General features: G+C 44.5%; 1 protein-coding gene across 1 annotated transcript in view; it reads left to right on the forward strand.

The window, feature by feature from the left end:
* CRYBG2 (crystallin beta-gamma domain containing 2) overlaps positions 1 to 22,566 on the forward strand; it is a 63,256-nt gene that overhangs the window by 32,420 nt on the left and 8,270 nt on the right. Inside the window, exons 4-12 of the mRNA XM_081015894.1 lie at positions 6,317 to 10,628; positions 12,682 to 12,729; positions 12,864 to 12,982; positions 13,933 to 14,089; positions 15,059 to 15,198; positions 18,215 to 18,341; positions 19,066 to 19,101; positions 20,036 to 20,172; positions 21,016 to 21,142. Coding sequence (XP_080872020.1) covers positions 6,317 to 10,628; positions 12,682 to 12,729; positions 12,864 to 12,982; positions 13,933 to 14,089; positions 15,059 to 15,198; positions 18,215 to 18,341; positions 19,066 to 19,101; positions 20,036 to 20,172; positions 21,016 to 21,142 — 5,203 coding nt within the window. The remainder of the gene's footprint in view (positions 1 to 6,316; positions 10,629 to 12,681; positions 12,730 to 12,863; positions 12,983 to 13,932; positions 14,090 to 15,058; positions 15,199 to 18,214; positions 18,342 to 19,065; positions 19,102 to 20,035; positions 20,173 to 21,015; positions 21,143 to 22,566) is intronic.

Below are 22,566 nucleotides of genomic sequence, written 5' to 3' on the forward strand. Positions count from 1 at the left end.
GACTTAGGCGTGTATGGGATGTTAGGGGAGGGGTAGTACCTTCTTCTGGGGTAGTCGTAACCACCTTTGGTCCCCACCCTGCACTCTACTCTCACCTGTGGCTTCTAGAAGCTGCCAGCATGGGACAGTGGACACATCTCAGCAGACTGAGTGGATGAGACCAATGGTGGGTCCAACGGTCAAGAAGGCAGCTTATGCACGTGCTTTAGATAGAAGTGAGGGGCAGATGAGGCTCGCCAACCTGGAAAGGTAGCCCATCTAGGAGAAGGAAAACTGATCCTAAAACTGCCTTGCAGGAAATCGTTAAGAAAATAAAAGGCTAAGGAGTTAACCCTACACAAATCCGGAAGGGAGTCCCTAAGACAGTTGGATGGCGCCAACTGGTGCCAAACGAATTGCTTTACTTTCCTTTGGACCATATCAGTGAGGCCGAGAGTGGGGTCTTGTCATCTTGTGCACCATGGAAAGTGTCTTCGGTGCTGCTAACGCAGCGGTTTTAGTTCACTCCTGGAGGCTCACTCCATTGTCTCTTGAGACAGACGGATGCCAACAACAGTTGGTCTTAATAAAGGCATTACCCAACTCTTCCTTATGCATGCATGTCTATGTCTTTGGGTGTGTGTCTACTATGTTACGTTACTCCTTGCATTTTTGCAGTGGTGCACTTAAGTAATTTAGACTAGCCTTCTCCAACCTGGTGCCTTCCAGATGTTTTTGGACTACAACTCCCATCAGCCTCAAGCAATAAGGACTAATGTGAGTTGTGGTCCAAAATACCTGGAAGGCACCAGGTTGGAGTCTGTTTTAGACTCTGACTACATCTCTCTCCCACTCCTGCTGCCCTTTAGATGTGTTTGGGGTCGCTCCTGCTCATTCTGCCCCAAAGTCCTGCTCTGATGGCACCACTGCGCCTTTGAGCTTGTGGAGAAGAGCCAGCTAAGATGGGTGAATGCTTAAAAAAATCTGACAATTTACCTATATGTTGGCCTCATATAATATCTTGCTTTTTTATTTGAACCAGTCCGTGTCTCAGAACAGGAGGGGAAGTTTCCTTCCTGTTTCCATGGAATTGTGTTTGGAACACTGTTGGTGGCTTGGCAGGGTGAAAGCACAAACCTGACTCACCCTGGAGATTAATGCCTTGTCAGACTAAGCAGGTCAGGACACATTGAATTTCTCAACCCCTGTCTGCTTCTCTGCTGTAGAATGGAAAGGCTGAGTTGACTTGGCTCAGATGGCATTTACAAGCACTGGTCAGCAATTCAGGTTAGGAATAGAGCAACAGGTTTGCCACTTAGGTGTTCCTCCTTTTTTTCTTTCTGGGCAGGGATCCCAGGCTTTCAGCAGCTGCATGATAGGTAAGAATAAAACAGGTGTATTTCCTGCTAGGGCAAAAAGGTGGCTATCCTATCATTACATAATTTTAAAAAGAGAGGGGAGGGAGGAAGAGAGAGAGGGACAGGTGGTTCATCCCTGCCCTTTTAAATGTGCATGGTTTTTATTAAAACTTTGGGACCTGAAGGACACCAGAGGGGAACATTGCCTGCATACTACCACCCTACTCTGGCCAAAAGAGGGAACTACATGCAAAAACAACAATGAGCTTAATAACAAATACTAAATATATATTTTTATCAAAGATAAAAAAACTAATCTAAACACAAACACAAACCAAAAGGAAGGAAAAAAGGAAAAGGAAAAAAAACTTCTGATTCTTCTTCTGTCAGCTACAATATAGAAAATTATTCAACACATCCAAGGTAACATCCAACAATTCCACTTTCTACAAACCAATATTTTATTTAATCCTCAAACCTAGATATTATAAATTCAATTTCTTTTTCATGCAAAAAGTCTATAAGGGGTTTCCAATCTTTAGTAAATATTGATAATGATTTTTCTCTGATTAAACACATTAATTTTGCCATCTCAGCTAAGTCCAGTAATTTTAGCAACCATTCCTCCCTGGTAGGTAATGATGAATCTTTCCATCTTTGTTCATATAAAAGTCTCGCCACTGTGATTATGTATTGAAATAATGATCCGTAGTCTTTTTCTAATTGTATATCCATTATTCCTAGCAGGAAAAGTTCTGGCTTCAATTGAATGTAAAACTTTAAAATCTTCTGCATCAATGTATGTATTTGTAGCCAATATTTATTAGCTTTTCTACAAGTCCACCAAGCATGATAAAATGTCCCTTCACATTTGTGCACACTTCCAGCAAACATTTGGGACACCTTTATACATTTTAAATAATTTCGCTGGAGTTAGATACCAGTGAGAAATCATTTTATTTTTTTAAATAATCTTTAAATCAACACAGTGCAAATTTTGGCCCTGAGTCTCATGGCAGCTTAAAAGACAAATTAATTTATCAATGCATAAGCTTTTGTGGACTACTGTTACTTCAATAGATGTATGAAGGGTTATCCTGACTTGCTGGTATATACATGGTTGGGGAGTAGAGAGAATATTATATAGTGGGATTCCTTTTTTAAAAAAGTTATATTTGTTAATTGGATTACCAATGTCAGGATGTCTATGTTATCATCAACTTTTTTTGGGTGAATGGCCACTGTTAATAATGGAATTATCATAATCTGTACTTTTCTGCATTTCATTTTCTTCTGACCTGACTGTTTACAATCCTCTAACCTTCAATCTGCAGCTCAGGATAACACTTCATGCATCTAGTGAAGTTCCGCCAAATTTTCTGGGGCCAATATATAGTATATGGATCAGGCCCTCTGCTGTACTTGCAAAAGAATACATAATTTTGCATTAAAGTTGCATACCCTTTGTCATATGCAAATTTATGCCTTCAGTGGGGGTAGAGGACCCAAAAGTAAATCACATCACAAACAAATAGACAGACAGACAGACAGACTGTGAATAGTTGAAGCTTTCCCCATCACTGGATTTCCACACTAGAAAAACTTACCTGTTTGATTTCTGCCTGCCACACAGCACTGCTCTCCCCCAGGGCCAACCATGTAAAGAACTCAAATTAAGAGCAAAAGCAAAAAAACAAAAAATTGGGCACCTTAATTTTTTTTAAGTGAATACCTGTGACTAAGGCAATGAGACACTAGAATTAAAAAAAAAAAAAACCACAAAGGAAGGCAAGCACCTCCCCACCCTTCATGCTTGATTTATTGCTGCATTCCACTCCTGCCACTTTAAAGCAAAAGACAAACACAAACCTGTTTGCCAACCTTGGTAAACAGCAACTAAACTACTCGAAGTGTGTGCAGTTTCGCATTTTAAAACCACTTTTCTCATCATTGGTCCCTTTTCAACATTGTTTGGTCAGGTGAGATTTATGCTGCAGCACTGGCTCTGTATGAGGTCAGAATTCCCCAAATGCCAGGTTGCTATACATTTATGTGGGATATAATGAAGGTGTCCCTGTTCCAGTTGATTTTAGGAATAACACAACCAAAATGATTAACAAAGCAGGGGGGCGCTGTATTCTAGGTGAAGCATTTGAACTGATACCACTCCTTAAAATATTTGACCCCTAGTTGTCCTAGTTGAATTTCATGCTTTGAGACTAACAAGGTTAGCAGCAGCTGCTCCCACCGCTAGGTATGGGAAAAATTGCCAAGTCTTGGTTGCACCTTGCAAGTCATTACATCTTTATTTGTGTAAGTTCTTATAATGACCAGCTTGAAGGAACAGGTGAGCTGGGTGGGCAAGTGGTGGCTGGTTTCTCAGTCAGGCCAGTGCAGTAGTAAGTCCTGCTACTCCAGGGGTGGCGAACCTTCTTGATCTGAGGGCCGCATTTCCTTCTGCACACTCTTCTGGGGGCCACATGCCAGGAGTATTTGTCTTTTGGTTAAAGTAAGCAGGGCAACAAATGCAACATTTATCTTTGCATACTGTCCAACATTTGGAGACCCCAAACCAGGACGTGCTTCTTCCGGGACGTGTGCCCAGGTGAGTCACATGACCCGTGCCGTGCTTTCTTTGGGGCAAGAGTGCAGTGCAACAGCGAGCAAGAGTGTGATACCCAAAATGGCCGCTGCGATCTCACACAAAAAAACAGGATGCCTCGGTTTTTTGCACAAACCTGTATATTCTCCAACTAGACAGGCAGGAGGCATTCTCAGAATTCAAGGACACCTTCCAACCAGGCAAAATCGTGTGCTGTATGTAATAGGGGTAACCACCCACACACTTCCGCTGCGCTTTCTGCTTGTGTGGTGGCACCTTCGGTAAAACTACTTCTTACTGTTTGTAGCAGAGTTTTTCCCCGGAGGCAGAGGACAAGAACAGGAGTCACACTCAGATTCTTCAGTCAAGAGCTTTTTATTGCTTGACTGGTTGCACAAGCATTTCTGTTACAAGCTATTTACAGTCCTTCTTTATCTCTCCACCATGGTATAATCTCAGTGTGTGTGTGTGTGCGCGCGCGCGCGTGCGCTTTCCTCGTGAGGAAATTGCAGCCTGCAACTTCCTCCCTTTATTTGCACCTCCAGCTGACACCAATCAAGCCTAGAGTGCCACTCCTACACACTAAAGACAGTGGTGGACAAACTCAGCCCTCTATAACAGTATGAATCAAAGCCAGTGAGGGGCATGGCCTGGGGAGAGTTCCCAGGGCCAGACAGAGAAGCCTGGAGGACCATATCTGCCCATCTCTGCTGCTCCATTTCTCCCTCTGGTGCAGCTGGGTGGAATGGCTGATACTAGATGACAGTTGAGAGAACGAAAGAGACGAAAGGCAGCAAAAGGTGTGACTCCCACTGTCCCACCTCTCCCTTTTATCTGGTCCCACGTTGATTCTGGTTGTGCAGCTACTGCTTCTTTTCGGCAGTGGTTTGTGTTTCCAGTATTTCAATTGCTTAATTTTTTTAAATGGCATGCACTTCTTTTTATGGCTTATGTCGCTCTGGATACTTTCTTAGAAAAGTGACTCATAAATAGTTTACATAAAATAAGAATGCATATGTAAACACACCCACCCACCCCCGGTGATGGCAAGATGGGCAGGGTGTGTGTGCGCACAGGATGACTTGCAGAGTCCTCTCCCATGGCCTGTGGTGGAGAGGAGGGCTGCTGGTGGGAGGGCACTCATCCACAGCAAAATCTTCAGCAGCAGGAGGTAAGCTTCTGTTGGCAACACTGCCACCGGCAGTAGGCAATAGAGAGCTCTGAAATGGGGGCTCTTTGAAGTGGAATGCAGGATGCTGGTGGTTTGGCTTCTCTCTACTGGATCCAAAGCCCCACAGATCCCTTGAGAGGCCTGATCATCAGGCCCCTCGGCTGTGTGAGCTTAGAGCTGGTGCAACAAAAGGAACTGCCAGCCCACCTCCTTCCACTCTGACCAGGATGAGTACCAAGGTTTGGTGTGTGGCAATCAATCTGCTGCTTTGTTGCTCTCCATCCAGGCTTTGGATTGCTCTGTAATTATTATTTTTTTAACTGGCATTTGTGATTTGAGAAATTGTGCCATGCCATTATGGTTCAGATCTGTTCCAAAATCCATATCGTCACCTGTACAATCGTATTTCAATCAAATGCTAGCACGTGCTACTGTGCTTGCTTATAATTAATAGGCCCTGGCTTTGGTTCAGTCAGTGCCTTTGATCATAAACTACTAGTTGTCTTTCAAGCCATTCAGAAGATTCCCATAGCCCCTGGATTGGTTCTAATCCACCGTTTTGCAATCACTGGGCTCGATGACCTTTTAAACAGACCATCCCAGACCAAGTATGTGATGATTCTGCGTTTCTGGAGAATGAGTGTAGATAATTGGGGCCCTTGTAAAGGAACACAGGTTTGTCGAAATAGTCATTTAAAAAGTAGTAAGTTTTCAAGGGGGAGGAGTATAATAGAATAGAAACACGAAGGGATTTTTACATTGGCTCAGAGTGGGGAAACTTTGCCAACCCAAGGGCCACCTTCCTTTCTGAGGGCCACATGCCAGTGTGGGGTGGGGACAGGGCCAAAAGTGGGTGAGACAACAAATGTAAATTTTATCTTTGTACAGTAGGCTGGTCTCTGCACACGCGCACCCCTCTTTATCACCCATCCAGTCATGCAAGAGGCATTATCAGAATTCAAGGACACATTCCAGCTGGGCAAAAATACTCAAGAAGGGTGCAAAGCCGGATTGTGGAGATTTGTGGCCTGGGGAGAGGGTGGATGGCTTCAGGAGATCCCCAAGGACTAAAGAGAGAGATGGGGGGGGGATTGAATTTGGCTACTGGGTCTGTGTTTCCCCACCCCTGCTGCAAAGAGTTTAATGAGTCTCTTGCCTCCTCTTGGCCTGACCATTTCTTTTGTCCTTTCTGTGCCCTGTCTCTAGCTTTTCTGAGTCAAGAGGACTCTCCGTGGCATCTGAAAGCGAAGGACCTCATCCTACAGGACCATTTGACATTGGAAGAGGCCTCCTTTGCACTCAGTACAGAATGGAGGAGGTCGCTGGTGGGTCTCGCTCCGCTCAGAGCAGGACAGGGGGATCCACTGCAACTGCCTCGCTCAGAAGGAAGACAACACCTTCTGATCTACTGAAGGAAGAGACCAAACCTTCCTTTGGCAAAGTCTCAGCTGTGACACAGATGCTGGAGAGAGGAAGTACCAGAACCAGAGGCAACAGCCCCTCCAGAGTGTCCGTGTTGCTCGAGGCCTGGGAGAAAGGGCTTGTAGGCACGGGCACCATTGGCCCATCTTCCTCAACAGGCATCAGGGACTCCCGTTCCCCCGTACCCACCAGGCGCAGCTTTTCATCCAAAGATGCTCCCCACCCACTTCTCTCAGAAAATACCAGGAGTTCTCTTTCTCCCACAAATGCCAGGCAGCCCATTTCTCCAGCAGGTAGCAGGCGACCCCTTCTTCCAGCTGATGCCAGGCGGCCCCTTTCCCCAGCAGATAGCCAGCGGCCCCTTTTTCTAGCAGAGACCAGGAGGTCCCGATCTCCAGCACATACCAGGCTGTCTTCCTCACCAGCAGAGACCAGGAACTCCTTCTCTTCAGCAGAGACCAGGCGATCCCGATCTCCAGCACATACCAGGAGGTCATCTTCACCAGCAGAGACCAGGAACTCCTTCTCCTCACCAGAGACCAGGTGGTCCCAATCTCCAGCAGATGTAAAGGAGTCACCATCTCTGGCAGACACCAGGAACTCCTTCTCTTCAGCAGAGACCAGGCGATCCCGATCTCCAGCACATACCAGGAGGTCTTCTTCACCAGCAGAGACCAGGAACTCCTTCTCCTCACCAGAGACCAGGTGGTCCCAATCTCCAGCAGATGTAAAGGAGTCACCATCTCTGGCAGACACCAGGAACTCCTTCTCTTCAGCAGAGACCAGGCGGTCCCGATCTCCAGCACATACCAGGAGGTCTTCTTCACCAGCAGAGATGAGGAACTCCATCTCCTCACCAGAGACCTGGCGGTCCCATTCTCCAGCAGATATAAAGCAATCTCCAACAGATACCAGGAACCCCTTATCCTCACCAGAGACCAGGCAGTCCCAGTCTCCAGCACATACCAGGCAGTCTTCTTCACCAGCAGAGACTAGACGGTCCCATTCTCCAGTAGATATAAGGCGGACTCCATCTCCTGCAGATACCAGACACTCCTTCTTCCCATCAGAGACCAGGCGGTCCCGTTCTCCAGCACATACCAGGCGGTCTCCTTCCCCGGCAGATGCCTTGTTGTCCTTCTCAGAGAACAGGCGGTCCCATTCTCCAGCAGATTTAAGGCGTTCTCCTTCTCTAGCAGATACCAGGCTTGCTTTCTCCCCATCACAGACCAGGCGGTCCCGTTCTCCAGCAGATATAAGGTTTTCTTCACCAGCAGAGACCAGGCGTTCCCTTTCACCTGCAAATAGCAGGACATCTTGCCTCATGACAGATACCCAGGGCTCAGCAAGTTCCCAGCCTTTGCCTCCTCCAGTAGAGAGCCGCTACTCATCTACTGCGGCAGATGACCATCGCTCCTCTTCCACAGCAGATACACAGTGTTCATCTTCTTTACCAGTCGACAGATACTCATATTCTGTGGCAGATATTAGACGCTTATATTCCTCAGCCGACACCAAGTGTCCGTCTTCCCCAGCAAACACCAGGCACCCAGTTTCTTTGACAGAAACCAAGCACTCAACTTCTCTGGCAGATGCCAGACACCTGTCTTCCTCAGCAGACACCAAGCAGACATTGTGTTCAGCAGAAAACAAGCTCCCAACCTCCCCAGTAGATGGCAAACACACACCTTCCCCGTCAGACGCCAAGTGCCTATCTTCCTCAGCAGAACCCAAGCACCCATTTTCTTCTGCAGAAAGCAAGCGCTCCTCTTCCCCAGCAGGTTCTAGAAGTTTCTCTCCCACATCAGATGGGAAGCGCTCCTGCTCTCCCAGCCCACGGAAAGATTTTACAGCTCACGGTCCTGTGTTTGCTCAGGTGTACACCCCAGCTTCAAAGCCAAAGAGCCTGTCAGGAACAGAGACACAAGATGCTAATAGCACCATAGTAGCTGGATCCCAAGCAGGAAACCACTGCGGTAGTGCTACTGACACCCCTCTGGCAACTAGATTTCAGAGAGAGAGCCTCATATCAAGCACAGATGGCTCTCAGGAGGAACCTCTCCCTGTTATTCCTATCAGCACTGGGGCAATAGAATCCCAGGGGGAAAGCCATGCGCCAAATGGTGCTAGCTCCAGTATAATCACCAGATCCCTGACAGAAAGTGCCCAGCCCAGTGCCATAATACTTAGATCCCAAACAGAAAACTACCAGTCACAAGTTGCCAACACTACTTCTTTGGGTGGATCCCTGGGGGAAAGTTACACGCCCAGCACCACAAGCACTAAACCTCCCAGTGGGCCCTGTGTGCTAAGTCCCTTGCCTCGTGTTGTAAGCTCCAGCACTGTAGCCAAATCTCAAACCCAGTGGTATGGCCCCAATGGCAACAGCATGGTCGTCTTTAGGTCTGAACGACAAGTCATCGTACCCCAAGCTGGAACCACCACTGTCTACAGAGCAGGGCAAGAAATTATCATGTCCAGCTCTGGGACAGGGAGTGCAAGCAAAGCCCTGCAAGGAAAGTCCCTCGTGCCAAGCTCTATCAGCTCCCTGCCACCAAAAGAAAACTTGCAGTCCCAGAGTGACCTCCCTGATGACAAGTCCCCACAGGGGAGCCCTGCATCCCTTCCAGATGATGTTTGCAACTGCTCCATAGCAGGATCCGAGCAAGAAAGCTGCATGACTCAATCCAGAAGTGCCGGTGTGAGTGACGCCCAAAGGCAAAGGTGTATGCTTCTGCCAAACCCTGCATTCACATCAAATAGAGATGCTACCACACTCAGGGAGGGAGTTGCTCCTTTGAGCACATCCGAGAGAGACTGCAGCCCGCACGCCAAACCTGCATTCCAGAGGCACAGCAACTTGTTTACATCAAGCAGGTCTGAAAGGGAACAAAGCATGCCTGATCCAGATGGCCCTGTAACAAATGGGTCAGAACAGGAGAACAACCTATCAAGAGCAAAGAAGGCCAACACATCTGCATCCCAAGGACTTCGTTGCTCATTGGATGCTGCAGAAGAAACCAATATGCTCAGAACCTCTGCTGAATCCCAGGAATCTGTGACAAGGGAACAAAAATCCACCATCTGGAATGAGCTAAAGGAAGAACAAGGTTATCCCAGAAAAGATTCCCCTGTGTTTGCACTGGAACCAGCCATTCCCCCTACCGAAACGAACTCCTCCCATGAACCTCCAAGCCAGGAAGCAGGACACAGCAGCAGGACAGCAGAAGAGGAACCTGAAGAAGCTGTGGACATGGAGCTTTTTGTAGACACCCTCCGTAATATGGAGCCCCCTGAACTCCACAAGCCCCTGAAGCTCCTCCCGAGGCCTCCACGTCCTTCCACGTTTGCAAAGCACACATCCCTTCCACCTATCGACGAGGACCACGTCGCTCCCAAGTCAAAGCTTCCTCTCCCAGCAGCAATAGGTGAGCTTTTCGCTCTTACTGAGGAGAGGAACTCAGAGGGAGAAAAAGAAATGGAGGAGGAAGAAGATGAGATGGAGGAAATAGAGAACCCATATCTTACCAAGGATGAAAAGTCATGGGAGAACAGCCAGGCCAGAGAGTCGTACCCTTGGGAAAACAAGACGTTCAAGACCGAGGAGGAGATTGGCTCTTTCCTGGGGAAGTTGCAGGAAGGGGCTGCAGACGCCAAGGCCAAAGCCATCGCTCCTAAAGCTATCGCCAACCAGAGCAACTTAATCAGAGCAAACATCCTCAAAGGGCTTACTCTTTTGTCTGGCTTCTCAGACAAGAAACCTGTGGAAGATAAGCCTTATTCTCGCTTGGACAACAGTCTCCTCTACAGCAGGTTCATCTCCCCAGAGAAATCTCAACAAAAAGTCCTGGAAAAACGGAAAGAAGGAAGAGATTTGCCCACACTCCTGGCTCCGGCTGCCCAAAAAGTCAACAGGGAATGCCAGACATCTCCAAATGAGCTTCTGCTGAAGGCACCTGAAAATCTGAGTTCTGAATCACCGCCATCTGCGCTGCAAGCTGAGCCTGCCTTTGGGGTGCCAGGTGCAGACAATAGCTCCCAGCAGGTTACTCTTCTGTCCATAGAAACAAACTCTCTTCCCCAGTCAAAAGCTCAGGTAAGTCAGTCTGCGCTGTGCAGTGAAGGGTTCCTTCCATCCTTCTTTTGTTGGCAACAGCTGCAATAATGTCACAAAGAGATTTTGTTGTTTTAGGGCATTCAGGAAATGTGGACTATTTGGGGCCCGCGTGGGTGTGTAACAAAAGCAGGGTGCTGTAGCACAATTCATGCCGATGGGTTCTGTTCCTAGAATCTCCACCTTTGACCTGAAGTGGAACTGGTGGTACAACATCCAGTTGATGCTGAGAGGGTTGACAAAACCTTCATTCATAAGGATAATGATTACAGGGCCAAAACCACCAAGGTCTTGACTTAACTGTACAGTTTTTAGTCAAGTCACTGGGTGTTTGCACCTGGATGAAGGGCAGAAGAGCTTAAGCTTCATTATGATGTTGTTGTTGATCTTCCCTAATGGCTGCTACAGAGTCAGTGATGCTCATTAAAGAAATTGAAGGGAAGCAGAGGGGTCCATTTAGGACAGGGATGAAGGCTGCATAGTTGACAGATCACAATGTTCAGGCTTTTGAGACCTGGGACCCACCTTTAATTACAACTTGCAATGTGGAGCCCATTATCTTATAGGTCCAATCTTTCCCCCACCTCTCCCTCTCTCCTCTGTCGTTCTCTTGTCCTTCTTTTTATAATTAATGGATTAAAATGCTTATTTTAGTAATCATTTTTAAAATGTTGGTTTAAACACTTAATAAATAAAAACAAAATATACTTATTTTACAACAAAGGGAAAGGGACTGCTGATAATCATATTATTATTCCAAAATAGTTTAAATCATTTCCAGTCTTGCTCAAACTTTGGTTGCTACCATAGGGATGGGTAAATCTGTCGGTTTCAGTTTCTCATTTTTCCTAACTACAGTTCTGTGCATTTCCACATTGGTTTGCCAATTTAAGGAAAAGTTCTCATGCAAATTCATAAGCATTTTAGTGCAAATTTCTCCTAATGCACAGGTCTGTAAACATTTTTGCACAATATGTACATTTTTCAAAGCAATGTCCCCTAATACAATGCATTTTTATATGTTTCTTTCACTAATATAATGCATTTTCTATGCTGTTGTCACTCAGTATATGCATTTTTTATGCACACTTTCACCCAGTATATGCATTTTTTTACACATTACTTGGCTGTAGAATTGCATTGAAAAATTTGGAAAAGTGTAAATTTCAAAGGATGGTTGTGTTTCATCTATAGATTCATGACTGTAGATGCGCATTTAAATGTGGATCGAATCAGATTTTCCCCATGTCCCTTACTTTCCCCATGTCCCTTACTTGTTATGCCTCCATTAAGATTTGTTTGCACAACTTTTGTGGAGAGGTTGGACATCATAAACAATTTACTGAGTGTTCATTATGATTTGCTAGTAGGAAGGTTGGGCAATGTCCTCTCAAACAATTGTTATCCCACACTTTCCGCAGCATTCAACCATCACTTTCTTTATCTCAAAAAGTCCTGTTTGTGGGGGGGTCATCTCTAGTTGATGTGGAAATGTGGAGAACTGAATTTAAGACTGGAAAAATGAAGAACTGAAATTGGCACATTCGCCCATCCCTAGTCTGACCCAAATCAACAATTCCCACTAGTGCATTGGGGGGGGGGCTTCTTCCCCCATGCCCCCTTCCAAATCAGCTCCGCAGGGTCAGGCAAACTCCCTGAACAGCACACAGGGGGGAGAGAAGGAAGGTCACTCTGTTTGGCAAACATAAATGCTTATGCTGACCAAAGAATCACCTTAGTATGATGCTGAATTCCCCCCAGAGGGGCTTTTTGTGTATATGTGTGTGTGTTATCCACAAACAAGCAATATCTAACTTACGCTAAATAAATAAATAAATAAATAAATAAATAAATAAATAAATAAGAAAGATATGAGATAGGGAAGGATTATTATCTCCATGTTGCTGATGGAGTGGGTGGGAGCTTTCTTTCCCTTCCAATGCAAATAGTGGTTTTGGAGTAACTAGATGTTTCTGAAACGTAACCTTTTTGCCCCATTTCTTCATGTAATTTTCCATTCATGTTTAAATTGCAGCAAGAGGAAAAGAAGCTTCCGACGAAGATTAATGTGCGACCTGGAAAGGTATGGAGGGTGAAAGGGGGTGGGGCTGTTGTTGCCAAATGTCTGGGCAAGGGGCTGATATGCTTGCAGAGAGAAAGTTAAGGGCTGGGTGTTATTGCATTGGTGCTAATCTCAATTTCTGCTTTTCTCACCAGATCATTCTGTACTCTGAGGCAGGCTTTGGGGGTCAGAAGAGAGAAATATGGGGTGATATCACTGATGCCACATCTTGGGAGCTCTCCCACACCATCTCCATCCGAGTGATCCGTGGAGGGTAAGTAAGCCTCTGAGTGATTTGCTTTGGGTTGTGTTGCAGGGAAGGGCCGTGTGTGCTGTGCATATAGAGAAGGGATGGGGAACCTGTGTGGCCCAACAGATGTCGTTGGACTCCCAACTCCCATCACCCCCAGGTTTTAGGGCCAACGGTGAAGGGGATGATGGGATTTGTAGTCCAACAATGTCTGGGGGACCCCAGGTCCCCATCCCTACTGTACAGGCAGAAAACACAGCGCTGCGTAGAAGTGAAATCAGAAGCAGATTAAGACGTTTCTCTTAATGCTTAGTCAAAATATGCTCTCCATCCATTGGTCCTATTCTTGCCCTCTGACATCTTAAATGGTCAAGGGGCATAATTTCCAGGCAGCGTTCATTTATTATTTTATTTTATATATTAAATATTTAATATTTAATATTTAACTTGCCCTTCCTCCCAAAAGAGCCCAGGGCAGCCATCAACAAGAGATAAAACAATAAAGAACATTAAGCACATCTTTAAAACACCTTAAAAACAATTCTAATGCAGATGCGGACTGTGAAGGTTCACAACTTAAAAGGCTTCTTGAGAACCGAAGCAGAGCCAGCCCTCAAAATTTGCACATATCCAAATTTTGTGAAGAGGCGTTTGCAAAACATACAAAGTGCACATAAAAATTATCACATTAGTGAAAACAGCATACAAAAATGCATTTAAGAGACATTGCTTGCAAAAATGTGTACATTAGTCAAAACTACAAACAAAAATGTTTATATTCAGAGAAATTTGCACTTAAATGTTCAAGTACTTTCCTTGGGGATTGTAAAAATAAATAAATTGCAAACTGTGGTGGAAATGTGAAGAACTGAAATTAAAATTGGAAAAATGAGAGACTGAGAGAACTGAAATAGACAGATCCGTCCCTACTCACATCTCTGCTTGGAACTAACCCAATGTCATGTACTTGCCAGCTGGGTAATGTACGAGAAGCCACGGTTCCATGGGCGGAAGTGTGTGCTGGCAGAAGGGGATGTGGAGATCACCAACCCTTGGAGAATGTTCCACAAAGAAGGGGCAGCAGCTGAGAATGCTCCATTCCATATCGGCTCACTCAAGAGGGTTGTGCGGGTAAGCAGGACTCCTTTCCATTTGTGAGTAACGTCTTTCTACTTCTTGTGGAAGCCAGTTGTTTGGAAATCAGGTCTCATACCAGCCTTCCTCAACCTTGAGCTCCCAGATTTTGTTGGACTACAACTCCCATCATACTTGGCCATTGTTCATGTTGTGTGGGAATATCATGTGGGGAAGGCTGCTCTATACATTGTGAGGGATGGATGGATGGAAGGGAGGGAGGAAAACACAAGAATGGGGCAGGGAGCAAGATTGCAGTATGCCTATAAACTGCGGGCAGAGGCAGATTTTGGAAAGCACAACCAGGTCAGTGGCACTGGGGACCTTCTTCTCGACAATTTTGGTGGTTTGTTTCCTAAATAAAGCTCAACAACTTTGCGGGTGTCAGGAATTTTACTTTTTGAAATACGGCAACCCTTTTTCACTGAATGTATGCAAAGGGCTTATTTGAGTGGTTAGTGATCACATTTGGATGTAACACTAAACCATGGGTTAGCATTACATGAATGGGCTACTCTTCCCAGAGCTTGCATTCTCCTCTCCCTCCCACATTACTGAAGGGAGAAGCCTAGAAGCTTTTTCTTCCAGTTTTAGCAATTGTGACCAGTTGGGGTGTTTGAGAAGGCAGTGGCGCATCCTCCCAGCGGTAGCAGCAATGCATTCATCAGGATAGGAATGGGACAAGGTGACACCAGTGAGGTTGGGGGGCTACTGCATCGAGTGGCATTGATTGCATTGGTCCTTACTTGTGTGCTCTTGGGCATTGGACTTCAGCCATTACGTTTGCAACCCTAATGTCAGCACAGGCCTTTGGAACTCTTCCAAGTAAGATATCTCTGTCCCCTGGCAGTGTAGTAATTGGACTTTGAAGTACATTTCTGGATGCTGGAAATCAGTTTGGCGAGAAAACAAAGAGTTCTGTAGGTTTTTTGCCCCTCTTTCACAGGCCAATCCTCTCTGTTTCAGGATTACAGGATTCCTGAGATCAGTTTGTTTTCTGAGGAGAATGGAGAAGGCAGAAAACAGAAGTTCACAGATTCTGCAGAGGACACACGAATTCACAACGAGCCATTGCAGGCAGCTTCTATAATTGTGCACTCTGGCCTGTAAGTGACAGCTTTTAAATACTTTGAGCATTCATGATGTGAGAAGTGATCTAGAACTAGGGATGGTTTGGATTTTAATGTAAACTTACTTAATTCGCAATCAAATACAGAAATGGGTATGCTAGTGGAAAGTGTGCACAAGAATGCGTATATGCCTACAAAATGCATTATATTATGGGAAATAGTTGTGTGTGCATATGTATGTGTTTTCTCATTTTTTAACACAGCACAGGTATTTGTTGGTCCCGGAAGGCAGACAGACCAATAATCTGATTTTTTTGCACAGGATCACAGCCTGGGGGATTATTGTGCAAAGGCTAAATTGTGATCAGGATGCACTTTGGCCTGGCTTGCATCTAATGCAAACAATGGTTTGTTTGTTTGTTTGTTTGTTTGTTTGTTTGTTTGTTTGTACAAACACACTCCAGCCAGCCAACTATGGTTCATTTGTGGCCATCAAACCAGAAACTATGGTTTGAGATTGGCTTATAAATTTCAGTTTGTGTTATTCTCCGTTTCTCATGACACTGAACCCACAATTCTAGTTTAATCCTAGTTTGTTTCAGCACCTCACACAACTCTGGCAACAGAGGTGCAAGTCAACAGCACTTAGAAAAAAACCCAGTATTAGATTAAGCAAGCCATGGTTACTTTGCTCATCTGCAAACCACAGCTAAAGCAAACCATTGCTTTGTGATACATGTGAACATTGCTATATATTTATTGAGAAGTAGAACTACGGCAAAGCAGTTTGGGTCATATGTTTCTTTCATATTACAATCTTCTTCCTAAACTTGGTGGGGTTTTTTGCCCATGTTTGGGGTTACAAGTTCGCTGTACGCAGCAATGATTAGCTTGTGGCAATGCATCTCTGAATATCAGTCCCTGGGAAACAACAGTGGATGAGTGTTGTGGCGCAGGCTTCCCAGAAGCATCTGTCTGGGCACTGAGAACAGAATGGTGGACTAGATGAACCTTTGGTCTGAACTAACAGGGCTCATCTTATGATCTTATCATGAACCTGCCTCCCTAGGATCAGTTTTTCACCTCTATTGCTGATCAACTGCATTTGTCGAAACCACTGAAAAGCTGTGGGGGGAGCTAAACTTGTTCAGCAGGAGAAAAAACAGCACTAAGTCCTCTTTTTAAAGTACACACCCTGAGTTGATTTCAGCTCAGCCCAACCTGAAAAGCACCTCTGGCATAGGTCCATTTAATTATTTTTTTTATAAACATATTTGTTATGTGCAAATCCTCTCATGACTCAGTGGTAGTTAAAGGTTCATGGCTTCATTTGCATAACTTTCCAGCTAGCAAGTGTGTGTTCAGCCTTTCTTTTGTACACATATTTGTAGCAATTTGTAAATCCATACTTGACCTAATGGGAGGGATGTGCAATAGCTTGCAACACTGAGCTTGGGGTTAGATTATAGTCAAGTGACAAGTGGGACCTGCCGTCCTAGTGCTAGAGGTCTGAGTTTGGGGGCAGGCCCTCAGCTTGGAACCTGAATATTTTATTTATTAAATTCAAATTATTTAACATGATTCATATACCGCTTAAGCATCAAAGGCAGTCTGCATAAAATATACATTAAAATTACAGATAAAATATAAATAAAAATCAGATGCTAGAAAGAAGTTAGGCTAAAAACAATCCAAATAAAAATCAGCATTATGAAGCATTTATATTATCTCTTTATGTCATAAAATGCGTATACCACAAAGCGGTTTACAAAAAAAAAAAAGATACAACAATAAAATTATCACTAAGAAAAATGAACAACAATGTTTTAAGGCTTTCAAAAAATTAAAATAACAATAGGCTAAAACAGATTAAAATACGCATCAACTTTCTAAACATCTGAGTAGGCTTGTCTAAACAAATGTTTTTTAGCATTATGAAATAAAACTACAGTTTGCATAATATATATATTAAAAGTAGGGATAAAACCAGATATTTAAAACAAGAGGCTTTAAAAAGCAAAATAAAATCAACGGTTTTAAAATATACATTAAAAAATAAAATTATGTATTAAAATACAATTCAAATTTACATGGCTCCCTTAAACAAAAAGTTTTTAGCAGGTGCTGAAAACAATACAGTGAAGGCACCTGCCTAATAATCGCTGCAAAGGAAGTTCCAAATTATTGGTGCTGACACACTGAAGCGTCAGTTCAGAACAAACATTATGTGGTTTTGCTGGTATTTCTATTTAACTGGGTGAGGCTTGAGAAGAGGGAAGTGGGAAGTGTGTCCTTCCTTTCCACTCTGCTGGAGCTTCCCTGTATACAGGGAGGGCAGCTTTCAAAACCCCCACCCCCACCCCTAATCCCCACCCCCACGATATGTACTGTTAACTGTTAGGGGCTTAAGAAGGTCAGTTCCCTCCTATTCTCCACCTCATCCTGGAATATAGAAAAAGTCTCAGAAGCACAGAAGTCCCTGCCTTCAGCTGCTGGAGACAGAGCTAGGGGCTTAATATTGGTCTGAGTATTGAGTGGACTGGACTCTTCAGACCAGGATGATACATAAGACCAAACTCCTGCTTTTTGTATCTCACCTGGCTGCATCATGGTAAACTGTAAACTATGGTTTACCAAGCACAAGCAAAATGGCACCTGTTTCGCTCCTTCCAGCTCCCTTCTCCTGGTGCTGGGAGGAGACAAACCATGTCCCCTGGCTTAGCATTATGTCGAAACCTGGGATTGTGGTCTGCTCCCTCGCAGTGAACTACATTTTGTAGCCAAGGCTTGTTCTTCACTCATTGAATATGGCTTGTTGGAGCAAAACCATGATCCCTGGTTGGGATGCCAAGCTAAGAGATTCTGATGTGTTTCCTCCCAGCATATGCTTTATGGTTTACCATGATGTTCGAACATGACTGCTGTCTTTCCAATCACAGGTTATGCATTCCTTTCCTTCCAGGGCTGCCACTAGGATGTGCTTTTCAGTTCATTGGGCACATGACACTACAAAGTTTTAGCAGTCGTTCATGGTTCTCTCTATGCTCCACAGGTGGCTTGTGTACTCAAAACCCTTCTTTGACGATGATCCTTATGTCTTAGAACCTGGTGGGTATCCCAGTTTGCGAGCCTGGGGAGCCAAGGACCCCTCAATCTGCTCCATGCATCCAATTAAGATGGTAAGTGTTGTTTGGCAGCATCTTCCTCCTGTTTTCAACCTTAAGGTCAAGGTAAAGGGACCCCTGACCATTAGGCCCAGTTGCAGACAACTCTGGGGTTGCGGCGCTCATCTCACTTTATTGGCCGAGGGAACTGGCATACAGCTTCCGGGTCATGTGGCCAGCATGACTAAGCCGCTTCTGGCAAACCAGAGCAGCGCATGGAAACACTGTTTACCTTCCTGTGAAGCAGTACCTATTTATCTACTTGCACTTTGACACGCTTTCGAACTGCTAGGTTGGCAGGAGCAGGGACCAAGCAACGGGAGCTCACTCCGTTGCAGGGATTCGAACCGGCAACTTTCCGATCGGCAAGCCCTAGGCTCAGTGGTTTAGACCACAGCACCACCCTTGTCCCTTAGCCGGGCCTAAACTGGGATCATTATAAGTGATGGACAGCTTATAAATCTAAATCATAAATATATGTTGGGATATGAGTGTCCAAGCTCTCCATTTGCTTGTGGTTTCCTGTTTAGACTTTAGAAGGCAGGCTTCAGCTGCATGGAGACAGCAAATATTTTTTTGAAAGAATGACATTTTATATTTGAAAAGCCCCGCTATGTCAGATCTAACACACATCTAGTCCACCATCCTGTTCTCGCGATGGCAGAGTTGTCCATGAAAAGGAAGACGGAGTGGACAGATCCACTCACAGAATTCTCACTCTGGCTTTTTCTTGTTTTAGGGCTGTCCTGTCGTGGAAAAGCCTGGCGAGCCCAAGGTAAGAGGGGGAAATAATTGCTGCTGAATTTGATCCTAGGGCAAAAATACTTCCCAGCAGAAAAGGGGGCTAGAGGACTTAAGCTAGCTCTAGCATTGCACATTTCAGCAAGAGGCATCAGCAAATCTTTGTTTGGAATAAGCTAAAGTCTTTATTAATTTATATCCACTGTACTGAGTGGAAAAAGTCATTAGACAGTTAATCTACCTAGGGAAAGAAAGCTTAAGTGGTCTTCCTGAGTTGTGAGTTCAGTTTCTCTTTTCTTGTTTCACCTTTCCTCCTTCCTTCTGCCATTACTTGTAATGCCTGATGAAACTGAGTAAAATATGCCGTTTAAAGTTTGCAGACGTGTCTGTCGTCCTTGACAAAAACACATTCTACAATAGGCATTTCACATTTTGGAGCTCAGAAAACTGAAATGTTACACATAGAATAAAATGCAGAAAATATACCAATGCATAGCTTTTGCAGAAACATGTCCAACAGGCATCCTTTACTTTGGGCTGTTGGGGGTGGAGCTTATAGATTTTAAAGGAATAACTAGCAAGTGGCTACAGCCTACAGTGAAATGTAGATGAATAGAGTGGCATGCAAAAGGAAGGGGGGAGAGAAAGCAGTGCTTATGGACTTGGGAACTCTTCCATACTGGGGCTTTTTCAGACTTGAGCTGAATGTTGTTGAACATACCACAGCAGCCACAAAAACTAGGAATTTGCTCTTTTTAAAAAAGAAATCCTAGACATTCAAGGAGTCCAGATTGTAAGCTTTCCTCAAAAGTGAGTTGCTCCAGGCCCTCATTATTTTGGTTGCTCTTTTCTTTAAAAGCAAGAAAGGTTCAAAAGTTTGTGAAAAACACCAGAAGGAGGAGGTGTCCACCATTTTACTCTTATTGTTCTCCATGTTTCATTCTCTCTTTCTCCCTCTTCCTCTGCAGGCTCTAATCTATGAGAGGCCACATTTTCTGGGTCATAGCTGGGAAGTAAGCAGAGACATTTACAACCTGAAGAAGCCAGAAAACAACCAGGACTCCAAGATGTCTACTGCAGGCTCTCTGAAAATCCTGGGAGGCTGGTGAGCATATGGAAGAATGAATAAGTGTTGTAGGGCAAAGGAGCCATCTAGGCAGCAATAATTGTCAGCTGACTCTTACATGCCAATTCCTGATCACCCAGGTCTAGGAAGCCCTTGACACAGAACTGGCCAATTAGTCTGAGCATGAGCAACATTCACTGTCTGTTCTGGAAATTGACCTCAACCCAGCCACTTCTCCCTTGGAGCTTGCTCCATCCTCAACCTTGCCTTGTTTAGCCCACCTGCTTTCCTCAACTCCTGGCATCCAAGAGCATTCTGGGCACTGTAGTTTGCTAAGCGTTGCTGTGAATTGTAACTCTCTGAGGGGTACACTACAGTGCCCAGGATTCTTTGAGGGAAAGAATGTGTTTCAAACGTGCTTTAAAGGCAGAGTGTGTTCACAACCATGGCTCTAACAGCTGATCCCACACCTTCTGCCCACCCCAATATAAACAGTACTGCTTGTGGCTGTCATTTCCCTGCCCTTCACCCTAAGGTCCTAGTGTGGGTTATGACAATTAAAATACAATGTATGTCTTTAACATTTGCACCTGGCACCTTCACTACACACCTTTCTGCGGATGTTGAAGACTCATTACACTGGCTTTTGACATCTGAGATGGAAAGGAAGCTCCACAATGTAGGGGCTGCCACAGAGAATGCCCTCTCCTGGGCCACCATTGCCCCCAAGCCTCTGAGGGCAGTGGGACAACTAAAAGAGCCCATGAATTATGGGGATGGGGGAGAAGAGAGATGGTTGTACACCTGGAAGGAAAGGGAGAGTAATTTGTCTTTTGTGCTACATGCACGCTCTCTCATTGTCGGATTGTTTCACCTTGCTAGCTGGATTGGTTATGAGAAGGAAGGTTTCCGTGGGCACCAGTACCTGCTGGAAGAAGGAGAGTACAATGACTGGACACAGTGGGGAGGCTACAATGAAGAACTGGTGTCACTTCGCCTAATTCGGACGGTGAGAAAATCTGTCTGCTTAACAGGGCGATGGATGGGAGATTTATTGCCACGAGGGAAGAAAAATTTCCTGGCTTAAAACCTATGCCAAGTTCCTAAAATAAGAAGTGACTAAGTTCAGCTGTATCAGGGAGAAACAGAACTAGTTCAGAAGTATTATTTGTTTTATTTCTTTTAACTTTCCCTTGACTTCAGTGTTCCGGCTAATGCTTATGTAACCAAACCAGCACTACCCACATACAAGGCAGGTATTAGCAGACTTGGGGGCACCTTCAAAGTTTGCAGAAGGACAAAAAAATATTTAGGAAAAGAGCTTGAGGGAGGTACAGCCTCCAAAACTGCTGGCTAAGAACTGAGTGCGCTTTGTGGCCATGGAATAGTGACTGTATCGGGGACAGGCAATGGAAACTACTGAAAATGCAATTATAGGTCTTGTTTGTCCAGTGTGAAAGCAGGATGCAGGCTGTAGTTTCCCAATTATTTATTACGAAAGTGAGGACAACGCCCCCTTGAAATCTAAAGAAATCATCCTAGTGTACATTGCACATGATTATTTCACGTGTGTCCTCACTGAGGAAAGGAGCACTGGGGGTATCCCATGTATTATTATATTTTATTATTATTAACTGCTGCTATTATAGTAATTTTCCTTACTGTTCATTTGTAGTTTCATTGCTGCTATTTTTTGAATTGTCAACCACTTGAGTATGGTTTCTGTAGAAAGACAGAACAAATTTGTTGTTGATGATGCTTTTGCCCCCCTTCTCCAGCGGTTCCCAGGGCATGTTACAACAATTTAGAATTCAGAATTAAAAGCAATTAAAACAGTAGCTGTAAGCGTGTTACATGTTTTTAAATTAGTTATTTTTTCTCCATGCCACAGTGTTTCCGAATGCAGCTTTAATTAGCAATTTCCTGTCAACAGGCTGTTTACTAACTCATTCCCTTTTCACAGCCTGAGCAATTGCTTTTCTGGTTGTTGTCATTGTTGTTATTAAACAATTAACAAAAAACAAAATAATACCTACACAACATCCACAACAATCCCTAAACCTTCTGCTATCACTTACAGTGTGTTCACATTACTGACTTAGAGTGCTGTAAAGCTGTTTCCTCCCTGGTGTATTTCACAGCTCTTCCCCTCCCCCACACTGTAGCCTTTCACATCAGCATAGTTTCATTAGTGTCAGATTCATTTCTGTTTGTGTACACACCAAGGGTCATTGACGGGGGGGTGGGGATGTTTGCACCATACATAAAGATGCTCACAACCTGGCTAGAAACAAATTGGGAATGGCTTAAATACGCCATTTGGTGTGAAGCTGATTCGAGAAACAATGCATCAAACAGTAGTATTTACTGCATATACATTTTGGATATCATGTGAATATGGATTAAAAACTCAGTACTAGAAACGTAGTAAAC

Source organism: Podarcis pityusensis (assembly GCF_964106645.2).
Source record: "Podarcis pityusensis genome assembly, chromosome: 8".
In the NCBI taxonomy this organism is placed as follows: Eukaryota; Metazoa; Chordata; class Lepidosauria; order Squamata; family Lacertidae; genus Podarcis; species Podarcis pityusensis.